General features: G+C 41.9%; 1 protein-coding gene across 6 annotated transcripts in view; it reads left to right on the top strand.

The window, feature by feature from the left end:
• CTH (cystathionine gamma-lyase) overlaps positions 1 to 25299 on the top strand; it is a 50566-nt gene that overhangs the window by 22742 nt on the left and 2525 nt on the right. For 5 of the 6 annotated variants that reach the window (XM_073357361.2, XM_073357360.2, XM_073357364.2 and 2 more), the window contains 8 exons: positions 939 to 1048; positions 1757 to 1888; positions 4102 to 4159; positions 5818 to 5895; positions 8576 to 8728; positions 8987 to 9108; positions 10906 to 10958; positions 20099 to 20237. In XM_073357361.2, the coding sequence (XP_073213462.1) occupies positions 939 to 1048; positions 1757 to 1888; positions 4102 to 4159; positions 5818 to 5895; positions 8576 to 8728; positions 8987 to 9108; positions 10906 to 10958; positions 20099 to 20237 (845 nt within the window). Of the gene's footprint in view, positions 1 to 938; positions 1049 to 1756; positions 1889 to 4101; positions 4160 to 5817; positions 5896 to 8575; positions 8729 to 8986; positions 9109 to 10905; positions 10959 to 20098; positions 20238 to 25299 lie in introns of those variants that run through there. The other variant, XM_073357365.2, reaches the window with a different exon arrangement.

Below are 25299 nucleotides of genomic sequence, written 5' to 3'. Positions count from 1 at the left end.
AAACTCTAGGACTCAGAGTCACCAAGCTCTCCCTTGCTAGATGGATCAGATTATGTACCAGTATACATTATGTACCAGTATGGATCAGTATACAATGCAGCCAATGTTCTGTACCAGAAGGAATCAAGGAGCTCTCCACAACATCTATGGTGACCTCATGGGCCAAAAGAGCATGTGCTTGCACCACAGAGATCTGCAAAGCAGCAATATGATCATTGACTAAAACCTTTGTCAGATGCTACAGAGTGGACTTTGTCTTCTGCAGAATGCTCCTTTGGCAGGAAGGTCTTAAAGGTGGTGGTCCAGTAATAAACATGTTGTTTGAGCAATCTTGTAAAAGGCAGAGGTCTTTTTGTTTCCTGTGTGTGTTCTGTTATCCCTTTCTGGTCCTGGTCACTGCTTTGCATGCATAGCAGAACTGTGGGAGACAGTGGGCTGCAGAACAGAAAATTTCTTACCCAATGATTTCCTTTCTGCTAGCACAGTCTCCCACAATTCTGCCCACCCTGGATGGCATGTCAGTCAAGGGTCAACATGTGCTTTGGATAAGTTATCATATAATCAAGGTCTTCTGTACATAGTTACTTGGTTGGCATTGGAATTATTGTTAACTATATTTTTTTCTACAAGTTTTTACTCAGCTGTGGCACAAATCATCTGATGGCAAGTCAAGAGAAAAGGGGGAAATGGCAGCTTGAATTGCATACAGGAAGGGAATAGCCCATCCAGTCACTAAAACATACTTTAAAAATACAAAATTACTAGTCTAACTTTTGCGTAAAGCATCCTGCCTTGTCTTCCTTCCACCCTCCCAAGCCTTTCTTACCCATAAAATGAAAATAAGTGAGTGTGCTCTAGTGTTCATGAAAAATTTCTCCCCTCTTATAAGTGTAAAGCAGAAGCATATCTTTCATAGTACAATGTTCCTCCTGTCTTAGGTACAAACAGATATTTCAGGAAGGTAGCCTCCAAAATGGGTCTGAAGATTACTTTTGTTGACTGTAGCAAATTGGAATGCCTGGAGTCTGCAATCACACCAGATACAAAGGTAATGGAAGAATACTCCTGAATTCCATTTGCAGTGTGTCTTGAATGATTTTATTTTGTTCCTTTTACAAACTGTGTAGCAATTCTTAGGACAGGTTTTTATTTATGGCAGAAAACATAAACACAGATCTTAAAAGTTCTGAAGTCTCTTCTTGGGAACACTCTGCATTTGGATGGCAAATTCGGAACACTTCAGGGGCCATGCAGAAAGGGATATTTTTTTACTGGGCTAGTAATAAATGTTTGTTCAGAGGTGAATGTTGTAAAGGGGCTTCTGAGTTGAGGAGGGAAGGTTTTGCTGTTGACTCTGTTAATGGTTAAAAGCTGCTTTTTCATGGGTTTTTTTTTTTTTTTTTTAGTAATGACACTTTTCACAGCTGGATGGGAACATGGCATTTGGCAAACTAATATTAAATACAGCTAATGATTTTTAAGAGCTTTTCTTCAAAATAAGAAAAATTCACTATTATATTGGTAAAGTTGTTGCTAAAGGAATTCTAAGAAAGGAGTGTGTGTGTGAGTGAGATCCATAGCATCAGGCCCAGATCTAAGAATGTGAGGCTGTCATTCTGGTGCTCTCTTCAGAATATATGCAAAAGAAGGAAAAGGAAAAAGTGTCCTTTTAAAAAAAGAAAGTTATAGGTGATGGTACCTGTAAAATACACAATTTATCTAAAACTAATGATTTCTGTTCATTGAAAAATTACAGCTTGTTTGGCTTGAAACTCCCACAAATCCCACCCTGAAGATAATTGATATTCAAGGCTGTGCAGATGTCATCCATAAACATAAAGACATTATTTTAGTAGTAGACAACACTTTTATGTCAGCATATTTCCAGGTAAGCTGACTGGGTGTCTGAAATCATGGGAATGTTGGTACACAGTGATTTATTTATCTTTTTTAATGACTTCTAATGGCAGAAGGGATGACCAGTGAAGCAGTGCTCTTGGCCTCCGGTTTGTTTTAAAGCTTTCACGCTGAAAAGAGGATGCACAATTGGCTCTTTAACTAATACAGATCTCATCCAAAGCACTTTACACCATTTAAAGAATGAATTGGAAAAAGAACCAGCTAGCCATATAAAGATGTGAGATCTATTAAAACAGAGGCAAATTAGTTAATGGTTGCACTAAATCAAAACAATTATCTAAGGCACTAGCACAGTGGTGAAGCTAATTTTCTACCTTCTTTAACTGTGACTTAACATGACCTTTAAATGGATTTTCTGATTTGGTTGCTTTTATAGTTAACTCCTCTTTATAAAACTGAATTCTTCTCCTGTCTTGTTTGTTTTTTAATCTAGGACACCTTTCTGGGCCTTGCACTGTGTTTTTAATTGTTTTCTTTTAAAAAATGTAAACCTTTAATCTCATTTGATTTTGGAGAACAAGTTAACAAAATATTTTAACACTATAACCTCAATGTATTTGAACACAGTATCCTGGAAATATAGAAAAAACTGTTTAGCCTCTCAGCTACACAATCTTTAGTTATTATTTGTGGTAATTTTGGTGCTTATTATTTTGGCCACAGAAAGCTCCCCTATTTTTTCCATGTGTGCAGTAGAAACATATGCAGCAGGAAATAATTTTTCAAGTTTAAAAAATCCTGAGGTATAGTGAATAAAATTCAGACAAAGTATAGTTTCCAGTTCATGCAAAGCCACACACATGCACTTATCGGATTTAATGAAAATTAGATTAATTTACTGCATTTGGGGAACCGGAATTGTCATGTTTGGTTTGCTTTTTACTTTCTTCATAAATTTAGGAGGCGCTACAAAATAAAAGATTTGTATGTGATTAAAGTAGATCTGCACAAATACAAAGCTGTAAGATTTGGCATTGTCAAGGTAATACCTCATATTCTTCCTTAAAGGCACTAGTTCATCAAAGAATATAAGCAAGTACTTAAGGTTTAAGTGTGTGCTTTTGAGTTGGGGCCCTAGTTTGAAAAAAGTTTAGTGATCTTTTTTTCTAATTTGGCTCCGAGTTGCTTCTGCAAGACTTGGTATGGAAATGTGTTGAAGGAGCAATGTATGCAATAACTTGTCTAGCTAGTATGTCTGTTAACTTGATCACAAGAGAAAATCTGTTTCAATTATTAACTCTGTAGGATTGTCTGACAAGTATTAAAACGTAATATATTAAACACTTGAAGTTTTGCTACTGGGACAGTATGCTAAGAGGATAACTATCCCCATGAATTTATTATTACTTCAATATGTTGCATGTAGAAGAAAGCACTAGTGCTTTCATTACTATTCCACTAGTCAGAGATGACAGCAAGACCATCCAAACTTCCGTACATAGTCGGACAGCAAGCTTTTCTCCCTTCTTTTGTTCTGAGTCTATTAACTACATTGGCCTTTTAACACACTGAACAAACACAGTATAAAGGTTAAAGAGTAATAATTTGCAGTCTGTAATTTAGTGACTGATGTAAAATCAGATCATTTGTTAGAGAAAGCAGCTGTTTGTCTTGTCATTTCCAATTACTCTTTCCTTGGAAGAGCAATTTGAAAACTTACGCAAATGTGAAGAATTCTGTTTCAGTTGCTCCTGCTCTAAACTCTTCAATTTTCCTGAGGCAGTGTCATTAAGGTGAAAGACAAATCCAGACACGAATGTAAAAAAAAAAAATGCAATGAACAAATTGGCCTGGTTACCTGGGTTTTCTTTGAAGAGGCTCAGGGTTTTGAGTGGCAGGGGAAGTTATTTTGTATGTGCAGTTAACATTGATTAGGTTGTAAGAATGTTGAAGTGGTTACTATTCTGTATGTGCCTACAAGCTGTCTGGTAGGTGCATTCTGTAAATGGAAATAAAATTTTAAAAACTAGGGGTAGGATTTTGAGAAGTGCTCTGCATTGCGTTGCCTTAGCTCTTCTCCCACTGAAGTCAATAGGAGATAGACAGTGCTTTTGACACTCCCAGCCCATGTGTCCTGTTACCTGAGTCTTCTGCTTTCTGTGGGATGAGGTGAGAGTAGTTTGTGATTTGAAAATGGTGAAAGAATGTTAAATCAAATCTTCTATTTTTATTCTGTTTCAGCGTCCTTTGTCTCTTGGGGCAGATATTTGTATGTATTCAGCAACCAAATACATGAATGGTAAGCGTCTGAATATTATATAGCTCAAATGCTCTCTTGTGATTTTGTTTTGTTTAAAACCAATAATAACCGCCATAAAATATCATTTTCTATTGCTGCTTGATGCTCTTTGTTCTCCATATCTGTCTAAAGAGCTCTTGGAAATCCTTGCTATGAGGAAACCTATAAATGGGTGGTTTCTCTACCCAGTTCCTGACCACAGCGCATACCCAACAGATATTCTCCAACTGATTTTGCCTTTATTTAGTTAAAATAGCAAAGCCCAAAAACAGGACTATACTTTCAAACCTAAGCTCTTTCCTGAGCAAGGTGACTAGGATTTCTCCCTCCAGGACCTTCTGCCTTTTTCTCTCTTGTCTGTGTTACCGAGAGCCGTTGGTTGTAATGACCCTCAACTGATTGAAAAGCACCTTATGTCATTTGCAAAAATGCTGAGTGGAACGCCACAAGTGACTGGCATTAGTTCCTGAAATGTGTAGGGGTAAATAATCCAGTGGAAGCTTAATAAACTGGGTGCTGCTGTGGGTGGAAAACACTTTCACAACAGATAGTGTGAACTCTGACTGCTGTCTTCCTTGATAGCTCTTAGCTCTGACAGCTCCCTCAGCCAGTGTATCCCTTTAGATCATGGATATCCCCTTCTAAATCCCCACCCCTCATTTACAAACCCTCTTCTGCTCTGTAGGTCCTCCAGCTATGCATCACACCCACTATGTCCTTCAGCAGTGTCCCCCTACCCACACTCTGGTTGGGCCACTCCCCAGCCAGCAACTGCAGGCAGCTCAGTAAAGTGAGTGCATCAGTCAGTGACTCTCAGATGGATTGCTGGCTGGGGCTGCAGTAGCTGGTACAAAGCTGGTAGACAACCCCTCAGCTACCAGGGAACATTACTGGAGGTGAGAGATTGATTGTTTGTTTGTTTTTCTCTCACCGCAGAGAGTGTATTCTGGCAATTTCAAGGGCTTCTCTGAGCTAAAGAGATCAATCAGTAGTACAGCAAAGGGTCCTTTATATTCCTGAATGGAGCTAATGATCTGATTTCCAGGATGAGTCAGAAAAATAGCTCTGTACTTCCTTACAAGACCGACAGCCTGTCATTCAGATGCATATAGGGTCATGCAGCTGGACTTCTGGTTACAATGCTCTATAAACACTGGTTATGAAAAAAAATCAAGCTTTGTTAAAGTGAACAGAAGCCACTAACGTGTAGTGGCCACTACCACTAAAACTGACTAAGAGCAGTATCTACTGTTGTGTCTGCTCCATAGCAACACATGAACTGCTAGATGGAAGTGTTATGTGCTGGTGTTTTTACCTGTTTTCTGGCAAGTAGAGAGCAGGGGTGTCACAAATGTCAGGTATTCTGAGAAGATGGAAGATACCAACTGCTCCACTGTACAAGCAGGCCCCGCCAGCAGCTACAGAGCATAGCAGTAACCATGATCTTGGAGGAGGATAATCTGGATCTTGGCCTGAATGTCAGTGCATAGATGACGGAAGCAGTGAGGAGAAATATCCGATGTCTTGAACTGCAAAAACAGAAAAGGAAATGTGTAGTAGCAGCACCAAGAAAACACACACCCCCCCAACTCTTTATATATTGAAAGCTTCCTGTATACAAACAAGTTAACAGTTTATTGCTCTTCTTTCATCTTCAGGGCACAGTGATGTTGTAATGGGATTGGTTTCAGTAAATGGTGATGATCTCTATGAAAGGCTCAAATTCTTACAAAATGGTAAGTAGCCAATACAGGAAGTTCTTTAAAACTTATTGGATCCAGGTATGCTTGTACACAGCAGAAAGCATTTGGTGTATTTACATATATGAAATCCATGTATTTAGGCTACAAATATGACCCAAGAGTTTAAATGGGATGGACTGTGGCCTAGTGTCCATATCACTGCATTAGCACTCAGATCTGGGTTCTATTCCTGTCTCCTACAAGTCTACCCAGGAGGCTGGTGGCGAAGTCATGTTGCTTCTGTGTGCCTCGGTTTCCCAAGCAGTAAAATGGGGATAAATGATACTGACCGCCTTTGTAAAGTGCTTTGAAATATGCTGATGAAAAGCTCTGTTTAATTCACTATTTGTACTGCTTATACATGGAAAGATTTTCATACTATTATTTTCAAGTGTCCGAACAGGAAGCAAAAAGAGTGGTTAATTGTCCTTTTAATTATGAGGGTCTGGATGTCCCAGGAGATTAGTAAAGGCTTCTATACAAGCCTCTGTTCCTTAGACCAGGGGTGAGAACCTCCATTGAAATCAATGACAACTTCCATTGAGTTCAATGGGTCCAGGACTTCACCTCATGTGTTTAAATTCATCCCGAGTCATCTATTGGCCAATATGAAATGACTTGATAGTGTCAGTTTATTGCCAGGTGTCACAGCTCAGAGCAATTGCACGTGTGATCCAGCAAGGGCAACTACTCTCAGGCTTCCAGCTCCCTAGCCATTGCCTTTCTTTTGTAGACACCCATGTCTCACCCACTTCTTACTGGCATATTTCCAGGCTGCACTGTTTCCTGCCTTCACTGTGTTATCCCTAGCAACGAGAGGTTGCCCTTGCACTCTTGCTTGCATTCTCTACAGAGACTGATCAGTCATAACTTATCACACAGCTCTTTCTGCACAGCCTATTTTATTCTTAAGGTAAAAGCACTGCAGACAAAACATTAAAAACAATAAAAACGCATACTACTAAGCTTACTAGTGATCATCCCAGCCCTAATACAGGATCTTCAATACTCTACCCAAGGGGTTTCTTGATGTTTCAAGTTAATCACAGCTTCAGCTCAGAACAGACACCCAGTCTAATGGTGCCTCAGTAGGCCAAGTCCTTCCAATCCTTCCCTAAGGATTAGGGCCCTGTCCATTTGCTGGATCAGAAAGAAGACCTTGAGCCAATTTGAAAGCAGGCTATTTATCCAAAAACCCTTTCTTTGTCTGTTGGTCTTGGAGAATCCGTCTGAGTGAGTATATATGTGCACCTTGCCAGGGGAGTGGCCTCAAAGGGCTGATAGTGGAGGAATCACCTTTGCAGTCCCTTACTGTAGATACACTTCCATAACAACAGAGACACAATTACATATTTAATACAATGGACCCTAATGGTATTAACCCCAATTCAATAAGCTTTTACTTTAAAATTTATCTTAATTCCTTAAGGTTTGTCCAGGATATTGTTAGTCTGTCACACAAAGATGTTTGTGGTTTGGATTTTTTTTTTGTTTGTTTTTTTTGACCCATCATAATTACCTTTTTAATGGGGACCAGTTCAGCCATGACCAAGGACTGAATATAGAAATGCCTAAAATGAGATTCAGATCCTGGAAAGACTTGCATACATGCTTAACTTTTAGGCTCTGTGAGTAGTCCCACTGACATCAATGGGAATACTCAGCATATAAAAATAGGTATGTGTATAAGTCCTTTGCAGGATCAGGGCCCTAGATAGCAAGCTTTGTCAGGCAGGAACTGTCTCTTAGTGTGTGTTTGTACAGTGCCAACAGAATTGAGCCTCTAGCCCCATTGTACTACAAACCATTAATAACTGCCCTCATCTGTTGGAGGTAGTCCTTTCAGATCAGGATTGAAGCAGTATCTGTTCTATGGGTAAACAGAGGACTTGTGGCTGCAGGGCTGCCAGGATGGTACCTTTCTAAACTTATTTAAGTATTAGTTTTCTCCTCCTTAGTACCCTGCAAAATATCTCCTTACATGTTGTAATGGGATTAATTTCTTCTTACGTGTGTGTGTGTGTGTGTGTGTGTGTGTGTGTGTAAAAGGAGGCAAATAATTAATAAACTCTGTAGCTGGTGTTCATTTTTAATTAGTTTTCCTTTAGACCCTTGACCATATCACTCAGCGTGCATGATAAATGATAATTTAGAAATGATAAATTAGATGATAAATTAGAAATCTTTTATGTTTTGGCAGCTGCATATTTTCTGTCATCTGTGTATTTTTATGAATTCATTTTTATCCATTGAATAAAGAACACTTTTCGTATTCGCCCTGCCTCATGTAAGTAAAGTAATCTGAGGGAGTGCCTTATGTCTGATAAGATTCATCCCTGAGTCTTCAGTGTCTGAGCTCCTGCCTGACTCTTCTATCTTGGGCGGAGGGGAAGAATATACAAACACATGTATTTTTTTTCTCTCTCTCTCTCTCTCTCCCTTATCTTCTTTTAAAGTTTGATACCACACTAAAAATAGTCTAAGTAATATGTTTGAATTTCCAGATATAGGACCAAATTCCACCCTGGTATAAACAGGAAAGGTTCCCATAGAAATCAATGGGAATTGCATCTGTTAACATCAGGGGTCAGTTTCTAAACTAAGAACTTATTCAATAAGGCAGAAGAGGTTTGGTTTTGTTTTTTAATATTTGTAATATTGCATTATTTCATAGCCCTTGGAGCAGTTCCATCTCCTTTTGACTGTTACCTTTGCAATCGGGGTTTAAAGACACTGCAGATCCGGATGAAGCAGCATTTCCACAATGCACTGGCTGTTGCTCAGTACCTTGAATCAAATCCCCGGGTAGAAAAAGTCATTTATCCTGGTAAGTTGCAGGATTTCTGAAGAGAAGAAATTTTTGTTCTGGCTCTGTTTGATATAGGATACTGCATTCCTAAGTGTTGCTGATACAAATCAAATTCTATGGATGTAAGTTACTCTGGCATAGGCATTTATCTTGTAGCTGATTCTATGCTGCTTAACACTTGAGGGTTGCTTTTTATGTGCCTTAGTGTGGCTTGCTCTTTAATGCAATTTTAACAGTCTGAATAAAACAGCTTATACAGTATGTGACTAATTTCAGGACTGCCCTCGCATCCTCAGCATAAGCTAATGAAGCGTCAGTCCACTGGCTGTCCTGGGATGGTCACCTTTTACATTAAAGGAAACCTTGAACATGCTGAAATCTTTCTCAAGAATTTAAAGGTAATTTCCCTTCAAATGAATGTAAACTAATTCTGTAAGAGAACCTGATTGTGACTGAGTTAGTTAGGGTTCTGGTAGTGTGGTGAAAGAGGAAGTGGTTACCTTCAAAGCAAGGACTATCTTCCTATGAGTTTGGAAAGCTTCTAATATATTTGGGTGGTACCACAATCTAAATAATGGATAATTATGAGATGGGACACTAATGAGAAGGAAGAAAAGGAAGTATCAGCCCATTTGAAGTGTTTACAATTATAGCTGGGGCTTATATAGCTAGTTTAAACCATGTGTTGCTACTAAAAGTATTTGCATATCTTTCGACAACTGTTAATACAATTTAAAAGCAGAAGAGCAGTTGCTGATGTAACAATGCTAGAACGTTTTAAAATACTTGACAATGGAAAATGCCTTTTGAGACTTCTTCATGATCCACTTTCCAAAAGGTAGTGCTGCCTCTTTCAGGCAGATCACCTGACAGGTGTTCTCTTAACATGAGCATTGTTTAGCTCCCTTTTTCTTAAACTTCTTTTTCATAGCTATTGTTCTCTGGACATGTTTGGGTAAATTTTTTAAAACGGAACCAATTGGTATCTAAATTGATAGTCAGATTAAGGATTTCTCTTCCTCCCATACCATCCCAACACCACTGGCCCTCACTGCCCAAATAAAATCACAACTGAAATTTCACATAATCAGATAACATCCCACAAACAAAGGTTTGAGTACAAAAATGAGCCTTTCATCCTGTCCTGGAAGGTCAGTCCTCTCTGCCTCTGTTGGTATAATAGGGGGAAGCAAATTCCAGAATCGAGGATTCACCTCCTTCTGAGTGTTTTCACCTCCAGCCCCTAAGTGGCTAATCAGTTGTTGGGCTGATGCTTAAGGAAAGAGGTGTTTTCTAAAATAGACTGTCTGATATACAAGGAGTGGATTACTCCTAAATGCGGAAGAGGAACAATAGCAGGCATGCTGATCCTGACAGCAGCTGCTGCACCCTCAGTAGACACACATCTAGTTTCTGAATGCAGCAGAGTATGTGGAGAGCCTTTTGTCATCTAGTGCAAGAACATATGTACGATTAAAGAGCAGTGATTAGTGAAGACCTTTAATGTGTGGAGGAATCCATTCCTCCAAGGATCAACAACTGAATTCTGTTAAGTGCCCAGCAGTTTGGATTCTCCTCCAAATTTCTGGGTTTGCAAAATCATATGAGTAATCTTGTGAGAAAAGAATCTCATGACTTTTCTGTTTCTAGTAAGACTGCAAACACAAGTAAAATACCTCTGAAACAGTGTTCCATCAGTTCTGCCCTTGATTGGGCCCAGAAAGTATAGGAGTGTGTGAAACTAGAAGAATTAATAGGACAGGAGAGGGACAGGGTAAAGAGAGAGGAGGGAGTAATTTCAATTTAAAGTTTTTAGTTCTGTTCTTATTTTTTTTTTCCAGAGATTCACCCTATCCCCACTCTGACTATACTTAAAGGTCAGGGGTGCACCCTGGTTAGCCCTGACAAAAATTTCTGCCTTAAGTTGCTTACTTTCTCTAGCCTTAACTTGCCTAAAGAAGAGAAGGAAATGTTTTCAGACCCAGTAACTTTTTCCTAGTAAACTACATACCAATTGTTGCATCCAGTATTTTTTCCATGGTATGAAAGTTTGGGTTTATTTTTGTGGTTTTCTAGTTCAGTGAATTCCACTTCAAAATTAAGTAAATTATAAGACGTAATTGCCTTTTTCTCTACAATGTAGCTATTTTAAATCCTCTTTGTTTCAAAGTGAACTTTTGTATTTCCCACTATAGCTTTTTGCGCTGGCTGAGAGTCTGGGAGGATATGAAAGCCTAGCAGAACATCCGTAAGTCAGTCTTCCAGTAGAGATAGAAGATGAAATATTCTTAAATTGCACATACTGTGGAAGAAAAGCTTCCACTGGATTTTGTGGCCATCTTGAAACTGCGTAGTGTTTAAAATTTGAATGTTTCACTTTGTGATAAAGCACTATAGAGCTAATTTTTATATCATGAGCATTTTATGGCTGGTCAGGAAATGAGCAGTGATGTGATCTTATTTTAGAAATTTAAACAATGGAAGACTCTTGCTTTGAATGGTAGAGTATACTGTCTCCAAGACCTTCCCATGATCTCTTCACCTAGCATAAAGTGCCCCTAAAAGCCCTGATTCTGGCTGTTGGAGAATTCCCCTATTTTAGGCATTGTGGAAGATGGCCATAAGGCTGCCTTCTAAGCAGTAGTGCAAGTAGAAATCATTTCTTGCCAGTACTGCACTCATGGGAGGGACGCGAGGCGGGGGGGCGTGACCTTCCCACATGGCCCTCTCTGACTCCTCCTTGCCCAGCCCAGGGCCCCCACACTCTCCCAATCCCCTCCAACAACCCCCTTACCTATCTAAAATTTTACAACTGTTAAACAGATTGAAAGCTTCTTAAATGAGAGAGGGATAATCACCCTACTTTCCCTTAACACACTATCAGTGCCTCCCTTATGTCCAAACTAAGATTATGCCAGCTTGCCTGTATCTAAGTATTGCTCTCCGCCAGGCACTAGGGCAACAAAGAAGCTGCGCCATCTGGGTTTGATGGAGAAGAGGCATAGAACTGTGTGTCATTTGTATCTTAATAGAACTACAGCCCAGATTGTCTTATTATTTTCCTCCACATGACATACAGGAGGGGCAATCAGAATCAGCCTGGCAGAACATGCGTGAGAAATATTTCTGGACAGATAAGCAACTAATCAAAATCACATTCTCTGATCTCTTGGGGCCAAATCCTGTTCCCATTGAAATCAAAAGGAGTTTTGCTATTGAGTTCAATGGGAACAGGCTTTGACAGTTGGAGAGGAAAGAACAAAACCACGCAAGCAAGGGCTATGTTGCTTATGCCACAGGTATCAAAGGCTGTTGACTCATGTGCGAAAGTCAGCAAACATCTGATATTTGTCCAGTGCAAGGGAGAAACCAGCAATCAATGAGGCTAGAACAGTCTCTGTACCATATCCAACTCATAAGTCCATCTGCAAAGGATCAAGGAATATCAAGGCTCCAGATTACTCTAAAGTCCTCAGTCCCTTGGTTAGAATGGACAATGAACATATACTAATGGGAGCAGAGGCTGGAGCAGGAAAGAAGCAAAATGGAGATGTTTCCAGGGTCTTTTAGCTTCTGAAAAGTGAAGGGAAATTTGTTCTCACTGTGAAAGGTGGTATTTGGAATCGCATGGGCAAGTTACATGACCATCACCCCCATCCATTGTGTAGTTAGAATGTTCACAGGAAAAGTCCATTAAGTGTAGACAGGCATTTTCCAGGGTCCATTGTGAGCTAAGTATTCCTTAATGGGCCATTCAACTTGACTTGTCCCTTCACATGCTGGCTAAATACCTTATGGGCATTACCACAGGAGCAAACATGTAGTAAACATAGCTAATATTCATAACTTCAGATACCAAGCTGAATATACATGCATAGAAATAGCATAATCGTAAGTACCAGCTATTTCATGTACATGACTATTCCCAAAAGAGATTCTGAAAAATCACATCACGTACCTGAGACCCTATGTGCCAGCGCCATGCCCCACTGGAGTTTTGTTCTCTTATGTAACAGAGATGGAGCCAGTGATATGTCTGTTTAGCCTCAAAGGGAAAGGTTAATTTTTAGCTGTTCAGGTGTGACTGAGCCTCGTCAGTGATGGCTTACTGGCACACATTCAGGTTAATGAGCTTCACTGTTCCTTTGCAGTGACCAGATTTATGAACATTTAAAGAGTTATGTGATGAGGTGGTTTAAAGCACAAGGTTTTTTAGCTTTGCAAATCTGTGAATCTCTGCCTCTTTGAGACTTTATTATTATTATTATTATTTTGCTGGTCACACCCTCCCACATTATCCTCTCCACCCTTTGCTCATGAGATTATGCGTGTGTCTTGTAGCACTCTTCTGAACCAGTTGCAAGGATTTTTTTTATTATTATTATTTTCCAGTAAGTGTGGCCTGATTCTTTTCTCTTAAAAGGCCTGTAATTTTTTTTCAGGTCCACAGTGATTAACACAAAACAATTGGGGCTGTTAATTTTCTGTGGAATTTGAAGAAAGTTTAAGTTCAACTGTATCTTTCCAGGGCAGTGATGAAAGGGGTGTTTTGTATATACAAGACATCAACATGCTTAACTCCTCACTTTTTCCCCCAAATATGTAGTAGTCAGTCTGTTTATATGGGCGTTGGGTGAGGAGCCATTTCAGCGTATGTATGATTTATTTAAAAGACAAATTTTAAGTAGAATGTATCCTAAACTGCATTATGCTATTGTACCCAAACGTATTTCAAAGGGGGAGGGGGGGGAATTCAACTTCCTTTATAGGAACAGACTCCTGAAACTTATCACAGAAGTGGTCTATAGTCATGCAAATAGTCACATTGTTTTTAATGGGATTGATCAAATGATTAAGGGCTTACAGCAGGGGTGGGCAAACTTTTTGGCCTGAGGGCCACATTGGGGTTGTGAAACTGTATTGGGGGGGAGGCCTAGGGAAGGCTGTGCCTCCCCAAACAGCCTGGCCCACTTCCTGCCTCCTGCCTGCCCCCCTCAAAACTCCTGACCCATCCAACCATCCCCTGGAACCGCCCCCCCAGGACTCCCATGCCTATCCAACCCCCCCTCCTCCATACTGCTCTGAGCAGCAGAAGCTTGCAGCTGCAGGGCCCAGCTGGAGCCAGCCACACGCAGCGCAGTGAGGTGAGGCTGCAGGGGAGGGAGGACAGCAGGGGAGGGGCTGGGGCCCAGCCTCCTTGGCCAGGAGCTCAAGGGCCAGGCAGGATGGTCCTGCAGGCTGTAGTTTGCCCACCTCTGGTTTACAGGATTAGGTTCCAAGTTTGTAAATTGTTCCTGATAAAATGGACAATGCCTGAGCTGTGAGATTAGGAGCTTCATTTGAATAAAGGTGGACAGATGTGTGATAAGTCTTAGCACCATTGCTAAGATGAGGAATATATTTTCAGCAAAGTTTTTGGCAGATTCCTGAGGCAGCTGGTTTAAGGCTGTCAGTGTCCAGCATTATAATCTTCCCTTGTAGTTCTCTCATCCACAAAGCTGGAAAATGAGGCATTTGTTTTCTTTGGTTTGCTGCTTGTTAGACAAATTTGGCTGCAAAGAAGAATTCTGTTTAATTACACTGGAGCTAACATCACTAATTCCTGTCAGGCTGTAGAACTAGGCTGACGTCAGAATCCAAACATCCTCTGGCCAGTACAAAGCAGAGGCAGTCCTCTAATGATCTGGACTTGATGTGATACAGTATTAATGGCATGAATAATTCAGACCAATGAGGAGAAAAAGAATCAAAAACGCTGTTTAAATAAAACACATTCCATCCTCCCCTCTCGAGGACTCATGACCAATGTAAAACAGCAATACATATGATAACAAACTTAAATAAAGCCTTTAAGTTTAGCATACATATTGTGCTGTTAAAGGCACCTGAATGAATGCCCTCCTTAGCTGCAAAGGAGCAGAGTGCAGCCTTGCTGCCCACTCAAGCCACCCCAGCCTGCTAGAAATCTCTTGCAGGTATGGGGTACTGCCCTCCTGCTTCCAAGCATTCCTGCCTAAGTCCTGCTGTAGGTGGCAGGGTGGGGCATGGAGCAGGAGGGGAGTCACAGTTCAGAGCTAGCTTTATATCTGTTCCCTCTTTTGGGCTTCTTAGTGCACACCCTCCAAATCTTAGGTCTCAAGTCTTTAACCTTTGTGTGGTGGAATTCCCTAATTCTTCCACTCTCAGTGCCCTGGGTACCAGACATGACTGCAGGGCTGGTGCAAGGATGTTTCACACCCTAGGCAAAATTTCCACCTTGCACCTGCTGCTCCTCCTCTCCTCCCCCAACCCCCTCTCCGCAGCAGCCCTGTGGCAGTTGTCTCCCCTCCCAGCCCCACAAGGCTGGGAGGCAGAGAAGCAAAGCAGGGTGGCATGCTTGGGGAGGAGGCAGAGCAGAGGCAGGAAGCAGTTCCACTTCATGCCCCCCTCACTGTTACTTGCTGCAGGCAGCCCTCCCCGCACACCTCCGCCTCCCCGGAGCACAATTTTGTCTGCCCCCAACCACTTGGCGCCCTAGGTGGTCACCTAATTTACCTAGTGGTTGCACTAGCCCTGCATGACTGATCAGTAGATCCAACTGGGTTTTGGCGACCTGCTGTTCTTCCCTTCATGAGCTGTGATCAATGGTGAATATAGTGACCCCACACAGCCTTCATAAAACAAAGTATTATTTAATCTTAACAGTAGGAATGCAGCATAGGATATGAGAGGGGATTTTTTAAAAACAATCTATGTACATATCTATCTTACCTAAAGGTAGAGAGAGCCCTGTCTTACCCTGACCCCTGGAGCCCAAGGGTCAATTAGCTCCCCAGCAATGTCTGGGTCAGCCTCCCCCTTAACTGTCAGATTCCCTCAAAGGAGTACCTGTGTGGTTAAACCCTTTGAGGCTGTTTGACCCCTGCCCTCTCAAAGGGGCTGAGTCCCTCCTGGTGGAACTGGTCTGGCAGGCCCAGTAAGTGGGGGCTGAGCCAAGGCTTCGAAGTAAATTGCTCTGCATTGTCCAAATCTTTGCGGAAAGATGTGAGTATCAAGAACCACACCTCCTCTTTCTGGGTACATTTCCTGACAAAACTCTGATTCACACTATCTGCATGCAACAGAGATCAGTTCAAAATACCACATACATGAACTATTACAGGCAGCTCTAAATCCACCACCAGGCATAATGAGCTGCAGTGTACACAGCACTGTGGAGATTCTGGGTGGTGCTGTGACCCGCAGGGTAGCCCTGGAAAGCTGGTGTAACTTACACAGGCCTCAAGGGCTTGGAAGGGCACAAAATCACCTTTGCCTCCCCGAATCTCACCTAGAGAGTATTTAATCTCTGCCTCCTATTCTTAACTTTAGAAACTAGCAGCATTAGTAAAATGGTGAGTGAAGTGAAAACAAGATTCCTCTCTCAAAAATAGTACATTTTATTGTGTCATGGGCTGAAGATGGTTATGTTACTGGCATTTGGATCAACTGAAACTGAAGAACTGCCCCATCAGCCACCATAAATCCAAGGAATATCCTTCAGTTTCTTCCACAGCATCATCATTGGCTTTTTTGCAGCCCACTATTGTTCTTTGGCCTGCCTTCTTCAAAGTGGGAGTCTGAGCCACAAATGAAAGTATGGACAATGGATTCACTAAATCCACATCATGTACAGCAGAACCTCAGGGTTACAGACACCTTGGGAATGGAAGCTGTCTGTTACTCTGAACAAAGTGTAGTTTGGGCTCCAGCAGCTCACGCTGCAGGCCAGGCTCCAGTAGCTTCTGAGCTCCCTCCTCAGTGATGGCAGCTTCCTTGCAGGCAGATTCTTTTTCGGGGGCAAACTGAATTGGCAAGCTTGTCACCCTTCTGGGTGGGGGAGGGGAGGTAAAAACAGCAAGTTCCCCCTCCTGGCCAGGGAAGAGGGGGGTGAAAGCAGCACAGATGCCTGCACAGCTCCTGGTCTTCTGGCTCTGGCTGCTTGGGGTGGGAGCCCCGGCATCTTCACTTTGTAGCTGTAAGTGGCTGCCCCACATATGGCAACAGGCAGCCCTGAGATGCCTACCTTTAAGATGCAGTACAGGCACAGTACTTGGTTGGGGTTGGTTTGTTTTGTTTGTGTTTTGGTTTGGTTTGGTTTTTTTGAGGGGAAATAACCAAAGCGCAGCAGTAGATTGGTTATTTCCAGTTTCACAGGGTGTCCCTTTGACTGGTCAGTGCATAACTTGTGTTTCTATCTTTGAGGTTCTACTGCACTTGTCCTTCAGTTTTACTAGTGTAAAAAATGTCTGCTATTCTAACTGCTTACACAAGAGGGCATACTCGGCACACAAAATTAAGTGCACCTGTTTTTCATACCCAGTAAACTTTGTATTTTAACAGAGGGATTGTAAACACTTCATTACATGGCACTAGATCATTCTGGGCTTATCTGAAGACTTTAAAGATAAAATGGCTATTGAGTCTTTCACGACCTGTGCTTCTCTGCTAATGCCATAGCCACTGCAGCCAGTAGTGAAAAGAATGTAATATGGTCTGTCAGTCAGTTAGGGGTGAGGAGAATACAAAGGAAAAATTGGCCATTCTCTGCATGTGTATACCCTTGTCGTCTTCTGCCTCTTGCATCTGGGATGAGCTCCCACTTAAGTCAATTGGAGATTTCACTCTGTACATAAAGGCAATACTGAGTCTGTAAAGCTCTAGCCTTAAGGTAGAAGAAACTTGCTGATTAGTTGCTTGAAGAGAAGCCCTTCATGAACTATTTCCTATGTGACCCACTTTTGAATATCTAGGAAAGTTTGTTGAATTCACTTCGCTTCTTGACTCCTTTTCTAGTTTACATGGGATCGGAGTTGCCCACAATTCTTTATCACTCCTCCTGGTCCATGGCACAAGTTTGTAGGCCTTGGAGTTCCAATCCTTTTTCTCTTCAAACCTCTTGACGGTTGTGGGTCCCAGGGGAACCGTACTGTGTTTATTCTGTTAGGGCAGATAATCCCCAAAAGTGGTGAATATTCCAAAACTTAGATTTACCAAGCCAGCACAAAACAATTTCTGTAATACCTTACTAGTTACCTAGAAGCCAAAACACCGTTCCCTTTTGGCAACCCAGCCTTGGGCTTCTACCCAGTCACCCAAGTCAAATATGATGAGGATTACTGAAAGAATCTTAACATTCTACCAATCCCAAAGGATCAGAAGCATTACCTCCCAGGTTAATGAATATTTCAGATCTTACCCAAATACATGCTTATGGCCAATTCTTAACTAAAGTAGTTTTTGTTTTTTAAAGTATTGGTTAAAAGATCAGTATACATACAGACGTAGGTATACTAGAGATGGTGAGTACTGTAGTTGCAAAGAGTTCTATCAATTAGTCCATAGGCTATAGTCCAATATTCATATTCAGGGTGATCGGGGTAAGACAGATCTCCAGTCCCATGACTCAAGCTTCCCCTGCATAACGCATCAAGCAGATCAGAGATTTAAAGCCACCGCCCCTCCCTCCCCAAACAAACCACCCTTGGGTCCTGATCCTTTTCATTTGTTTAACTACAGTTCCAGGCCTTCTCTTGATAGCTCAGAATTGTTAGGTGAACAATAGGTAATTGAGACTGAAGTAGACCTATTTCCTAAGCGTCACCGGTAATTAGTTACATGGATTAACATAAGGCAAGTGCCTGTTTTCCACCATTTGCAGGTGATTTGCTATATTCTTCAAAGAGAGCAATACAGTGATATCACTATATTTACAGTTCACGTAAATGTAGGCTCACCCTTTGATCTCTGAATTAACAGAATACAGCATAGACAGGAACTGTTTGGTTACATTAACCTTTAACAATATATGTGAACACAAAAATACAGTCTACGAATATGTCCCTAAAGCAGAGGTGGGTAAACTACGGACCATCCTGCCCAGCCCTTGAGCTCCTGGCCAGGGAGAGTAGCCCCGGCCCATCCCCTGCTATCCGCCCTCCCCTGCAGCCTCAGCTTGCTGTACCACCAGCACTCTGGGTGGCAGGGCTGCGAGCTCCTGCTGGGCAGCATGGCTGGCTCTGGCCGGGCAGCACAGCTGTCAGTCCTGCTGCTCTGAGCAGTATGGTAAGGGGGTGGGGAGTCAGGGGGGTTGGATAAGGAGCAGGAGATCCCAGGGGCAGTCCAGGAATGGGGCGGGGGGGGAGGGGTTGGATGGGTCCGAGGTTCTGAGGGGTTAGTCAGGGGGTGGGAAGTGGGAGAGAGTGGATGGGGGTGAGGACCAGGCTGTTTGGTGAGGCACAGCCTTCCCTACCCGGCCCTCCATACAGTTTTGGAAGCCCGATGTGGCCCTTAGGCCAAAAAGTTTGCCCACCTCTGCCCTAAAGGTTGAATTTGGGTCATTATCCTGCAGGATTCTTAATCCTGTCTAGCAATGTGTCACAATAGTCTTTCCATCATATCCTTGATCTTTACCTCCTTTCTTGCTGACCTGTTCCTGCCATTCTCTCTTTGCTGGTCATTTTTCCTTCCATGCTTATTTATATGTCCAGCCCACCTCAAACTTGCACTCTCCAGCTGGTCATTGAGAGTCCCAAGTTCATCTTCCTCCTAATTTCTTCCATGCTTTACTCTGTCTACCCTCCTCTAGCCTTCCATTGTCCTCAGTATATCATTTTCTACTACTTGTATCTTTTCTTCCTTCTCTGTAAGACGCACAATTTCCAAACCATAGATCAGGCAAGGACTGACACATGCAGCATATACTTTTTCTTCTCAGTTTGTAACTTAATTGTTGGTCTCACAATACTCCTGCCACCAATGAGCATTGGGTTTTTATGTTCAGTTTTCCAGATCTGTCTCCACTGGACTAAGTATACCTTTCCGATTCAGCTTCTCTCCTGAAACTTCACTCAATAGTTCTTCTACCTTCCTTACTTGCATAACCTCAGTTTTCTTTGCTGAAACATAGTCTTTAAACACAGATATCCAGTTCCACCAGGAAAATTTTTAGAATCACATGTTTAGAAAAATATAAATACAATAGAAAGGTTGAAAGAAAGTAGTATAGGATTTTGCTTCCTTTTCCAGATGAAAACTTAGAGCTACAGTGTCCAAAGTACCCACTGTTTTTCTGTAGCAATTATAGTCAGGCAATATTGTACCAGATTCTCAGCTAATACAAACCAGTGAAGTCAATGGAACTACGTAGATTTACTCTAGCTGATGCCCCATTGACTTAATTGGAGCTATGCTAGTTTGCACAATCTGAGGATCTGGGCTTTTGACGTGTAGATTAAGTAGAGAATATCACAAAACTACTGTTCAGAAAATAGTCACACTCCTACAGAGTTGACCGGTAAAGGCCAGCTAAATTAGTTATTTAATAAAACCCCTAATGGGTCTGCAGAGATTATTTTTCTTTTCTTTCAGGGCCATTATGACTCATGCTTCAGTTCCTGAAGAAGAGAGAGAGGTTCTTGGGATCAATGATACTTTGATTCGCCTGTCAATTGGTTTGGAGGATGCACAAGATATACTGGACGATGTGGAGCAAGCTTTGAAAGTAGCAGTAAGTCATCTAATACTTTAGTGCTTCTTGTTAATAAGTGATTTTCCCCTTGCATTTTACTTATTGCTTTTCAAACTAATGGTGTATGGGATCATTCACCATTTATCATCTTACTTCTTAGTTTAATATTTTAAATCTGACTGCATTTTGGGTTTTTGAATTTCCATGATTAGTATCCTGTTTACATATCCTCTGCAACATCCTGTTAAAAAAAATGTATAGATAGATTGATGTGTATGATACTTAGAAGCTGGCAGGAATAGAAATGACTTATGATTGGTAACTCTTAGGCAAAGAAGTGGTTAACAAGTTTATGCACTTCTAATAAGGACAATGGCTTCTCCCTGCAAAGTAATCTAATGCAGGAAATACTTGGCTGGTAACTTTTTTTTTTTTTTTTTGTTTAAGCTAGTGAATTTATTCTTAACTCTTGAAAATTAAGATCTATGAAAAGTTGAAACCTTACATACCCCCAGAGGTCTTTTAAAGAAATTTAAGAATTTTTTTTTTTTTTTTTTTGCAATATCATGCCATTTGCATTCCTTCAGCATAGGTCCTCTAAAAACACACAGAAGGAAAAAAGGCAACAGCAATTGATAAATCTGTCTTACTTCTATGAACTTGCACAAAATTGTACTCTCCAAAGCATGGTTGGCATGGTGAATGACACCTGCTCTCAACAAATAGAGTTCTCTGCAAGCTCTCCTAATAGAATAGACCAGGCATAACTGCCTAATCTAAAGCAGAGACACTTATCTTTGAGTTAGAGAACCAATCTGGAGGTGCATAATTAAAAAAATTGCAGCATGAAGTCCTAATATTGCATTTTAGTGTTATGGTGCAGGGGCGGAACTCAGCTGGTCTGTTTTGTCTCACATTGCTACAACATAGGAAACACACAGCTCTTAGGATGGCATGCCCTGACACCTTTACGCTCCTATCCTATGGAGTAGCAAATCATAGAAGTGTGGGGCTGGAAGGGACCTCAGAAGGTCATCTAGTCCAGCTCCCTGTGCTAAAGCAGGATGAAGGAGACGTAGACCATCCCTGACAGGTGTTTGTCTAGTCCAGTGTTTATCAAACTTTGTGCTGGTGACCCCATTTGGACTTAGGAAAAAAGTGAGCCCCTACTTTCAGCCCTGCTGACCACATCAAAACAGAAAAGGAGTACTTGTGGCACCTTAGAGACTAACTAATTTGAGCATAAGCTTTAGTGAGCTACAGCTCACTTCATCGGATGCATGCAGTGAAAAATACAGTAGGAAGATTTTATAAAGAGAGAACATGAAAGAATGGGTATCGCCATACACACTGTACTTACCTACATGCCTCCAGCTTTCATCCAGACCACACGATCCATTGTCTACAGCCAACCTCTACGATACAACTGCATTTACTCCAACCCCTCAGACAGAGACAAGCACCTACAAGATCTCTATCAAGCATTCTTACACTACCCACCTGCTGAAGTGAGGAAACACATTGACAGAGCCAGAAGAGTACCCAGAAGTTACCTACCACAGGACAGGCCCAACAAAGAAAGTAACAGAATGCCACTACCGATCACCTTCAGCCCCCAACTAAAGCCTCTCCAGCACATCATCAGGGATCTACAACCTATCCTGAAGAATGACCCATCACTCTCTCACAGATCTTGGGAGACAGGCCAGTCCTTGCTTACAGACAGCCCCCCCCACCTGAAGCAAATACTCACCAGCAACCACACACCTATCCTTGCAACAAAGTCCGTTGCCAACTCTGTCCACATATCTATTCAGGGGACACCATCATAGGGCCTAATCACATCAGCCATACTATCAGAGGCTCGTTCACCTGCACATCTACCAATGTGATCTATGCCATCATGTGCCAGCAATACCCCTCTGCCATGTACATTGGCCAAACCGGATAGTCTCTACATAAAAGAATGGACACAAATCAGACATAAAGAACAACATTCAAAAACCAGTTGGAGAACACTTCGATCTCTCTGGTCACTTGATTACAGACCTAAAAGTCACAACATAACAACACCACCACACCTTCAAAAAACAGACTCCAACAAGAGACTGCTGAATTGGAATTAATTTGCAAACTGGACACTATTAAATTAGGCTTCAATAAAGACTGGGAGTGGATGTGTCTTTATACAAAGTAAAAACTATTTCCCCATGTTTTTTTCCCCCCCCTAGTACTCCTCACACGTTCTTGTCTACTGCTGGAAATGGCCCACCTTGATTATCACTACAAAAGGTTTTTCTTCTTTCCTGCTGGTAATAGCTCACCTTACTTGATCACTCTTGTTACAGTGTGTATGGTAACACCCATTGTTTCATGTTGTGTATATAAAATTTTCCACTGCATGCGTCCAATGAAGTGAGCTGTAGCTCACGAAAGGTTATGCTCAAATAAATTTGTTAGTCTCTAAGGTGCCACAAGTACTCCTTTTCCTTTTTGCGGATACAGACTAACATGGCTGCTACTCTGAAACACATCAAAACAGAGTCACAACCCACAGTTTGAGAACGTCTGGTCTAATCTATTCATAAAAACCTCTAATGACCAGGGTCCTAACAACCTCCCTTGGAAGCCTGTTCCAGTGCTTGAATATCCTGTACTTAGTTTTTTCCCTAATGGAAAACTTACATCTCCCTTGATGCAGATTAAGCCAACTACTACTTGTTCTCCATGTTTACTGAAAGTAGGACCATTGACCACCATCCTCTTCATAAGTTCCCTTATCATATTTGGTGTCTTATCAGGTCCAGGGTGACCAGATAGCAACGGTGAAAAAATGGGACAAGGGGTGGGATGTAATAGGTGCCTATAAGAGAGTCCCAAAACGGGACTGTGCTTGTAAAAATAGGACATCTGGTCACCCTACCCTCAATCTTCTCAAGACTAGACATATCCAGCTTAACCTGATCTATGAGGAAAGGTTTTCCTAAACCTTGTAACATTTTTGTTGCTCTCCTCTGGACTCTCTCTTGTGTATCCATATCTTTTTTAAAGTATGGCATCCAGAACTGAACACTACTCCAGCTGAGACCTCTCCAGTGTGGAATAGAACGGAACAGTTCCATCCTGTGTCTTACATATAGGATTTCCTGTTAATACACCCCAGAATATTAGCCTTTTTTGCAACTGAATCACATTGCTGGGTCTTTTGAGATCCACTATAGCTCCCAGATCTTTTACTGCATTACTACTACTGCTGCCTAGACAGTTATTCCCCATTTTGTAGTTATGCATTTGATTTTTCCTTCCTAAGTGTAACGCTATGCACTTGCCTTCATTGAATTTCTTCTTCATTTCATACCAGTTGTCCAATTTGTCAAGCTTGTCTTGAATTCTAATCCTGTCCACCATAGTGGTCGCAACCCATCCCAGCTTGGTGTCACCTGCAAATTGTAAGAATGCTCTCCACTCTTATCCAAGTAATTTAATGAAAAAGTTGATTAGTACCAGACCCAGGACTGACCCCTGCAGAACCCCACTAGATACATCCTCCCTGTTTGACAGAGAACCATTGGTAGCTACTCTGAGTATGGTCTTTCAACCAGTTATGCACCCAGTTTATAGTAATTTAATGTAAACCACATTCCCTAGTTTTTGTGGGACTGGGTCAGAAACCTTACTAAAAATCAAAATGTCCCACCTACTACTTCCCCCCCCAGCCATTACGGCTAGCAACCCTGTCAATGAGGTTGGTTTGGCATGATTTGTCTTTGACAAGTTATGTTGGCTATTACTTAAACCCTGTTATCCCCTAGGTACTTACAAATTGATTTGTTCAAATATCTTTCCAGATTTCAAAGTTAGGATGACTGCTCTATAATGGCCTTGGTTTTTTTTTTTTTTTTTGTTTTTGTTTTTTTAAAAGATAGGTACAATACAGTAACGCCTCACTTAAAGTAGTCCCAGTTAACCTTGTTTCATTGTTACTTTGCTGATCAATTAGGGAACATGCTCGTTTAAAGTTGTGCAATGCTCCCTTATTGTGTCATTTAGCAGCTGCCTGCTTTGTCCACTGCTTGCAGGAAGAGCAGCATGTTGCAGCTAGCTGGTGGGGGCTTGGAACCAGGGTGGACCGGCAGCCCCACCCTCCCCCCCATCAGCTCCCCAATCCCCTAAGTTCCCTGTGCGGCAGCCACCCAGCAGGCAATCAGTTGCCATCAGTTCAGCTGTCCCTCCCCCCACTGCCATGTGCTGCTCTTGCCCTCTGCCTTGGAGCTGCTTTCCAGAGCCTGCTGGGTGCGGGGGGGAGGGCATCTTAAGTCAGGGCGTCCCCCTCCCCCTGGACCCCGCTTACCTCTCCTCCATAGATCGGGGGACCACACAACAGGGCTCAGGACAGAGGGAGTCTCTGGCAGCAGCTGCAGTGGTCTGAGCTTGCTGATTAACAAGGTAGTTTCAGAGTAGCAGCCGTGTTAATCTGTATCCACAAAAAGAAAAGGAGGACTTGTGGCACCTTAGAGACTAAAGTGAAGTGGGTTTTAGCCCACGAAAGTTTATGCTCAAATAAATGTTAGTCTCTAAGGTGCCACAAGTCCTCCTTTTCTTTTAAGGAGGTAGTGTACTTAAGAGTGGTGTCAGCATACTTAAAGGGGAAAATACACATCTTTCTCTCTCACACACAGAGTGAGTCTCTCTTCTGCCGTGCAGTCTCCCTTCCTGCCATTCCTGCTACCTTGTAGAGTGTGAGGCTACAACAACAAGTTAACCCTTGAGGTTTCAGGCAATTGCTAGATCATTTACTAGTAAGGCATTCCCTGGGAAATATTCCACCCTCTGATTCCACCACCTCAACCAAGCTTCACAATCATCATTGCTGTGTCTGTATTAAATTGTTTGTTTAAAACTTACACTGCATGTGTCTTGTCTAGCAAGAAAATTTTTCCCTGGAACCTAGTCCCCTTCCCCCCATTTATATTAATTCTTATGGGGAAATTAGATTTGCTTAAAGTCTTGTTTTTCAGGAACATAACTACAACATTAAGTGAGGAGTTACTGTATTTGCCCTTGTTGTGGGGCCAGTACACCCCATCCCCCTGGAGGTGGG

Source organism: Lepidochelys kempii, chromosome 8, assembly GCF_965140285.1.
Source record: "Lepidochelys kempii isolate rLepKem1 chromosome 8, rLepKem1.hap1, whole genome shotgun sequence".
In the NCBI taxonomy this organism is placed as follows: domain Eukaryota; kingdom Metazoa; phylum Chordata; order Testudines; family Cheloniidae; genus Lepidochelys; species Lepidochelys kempii.
This window is presented reverse-complemented; position numbering and strand designations above follow the sequence as displayed.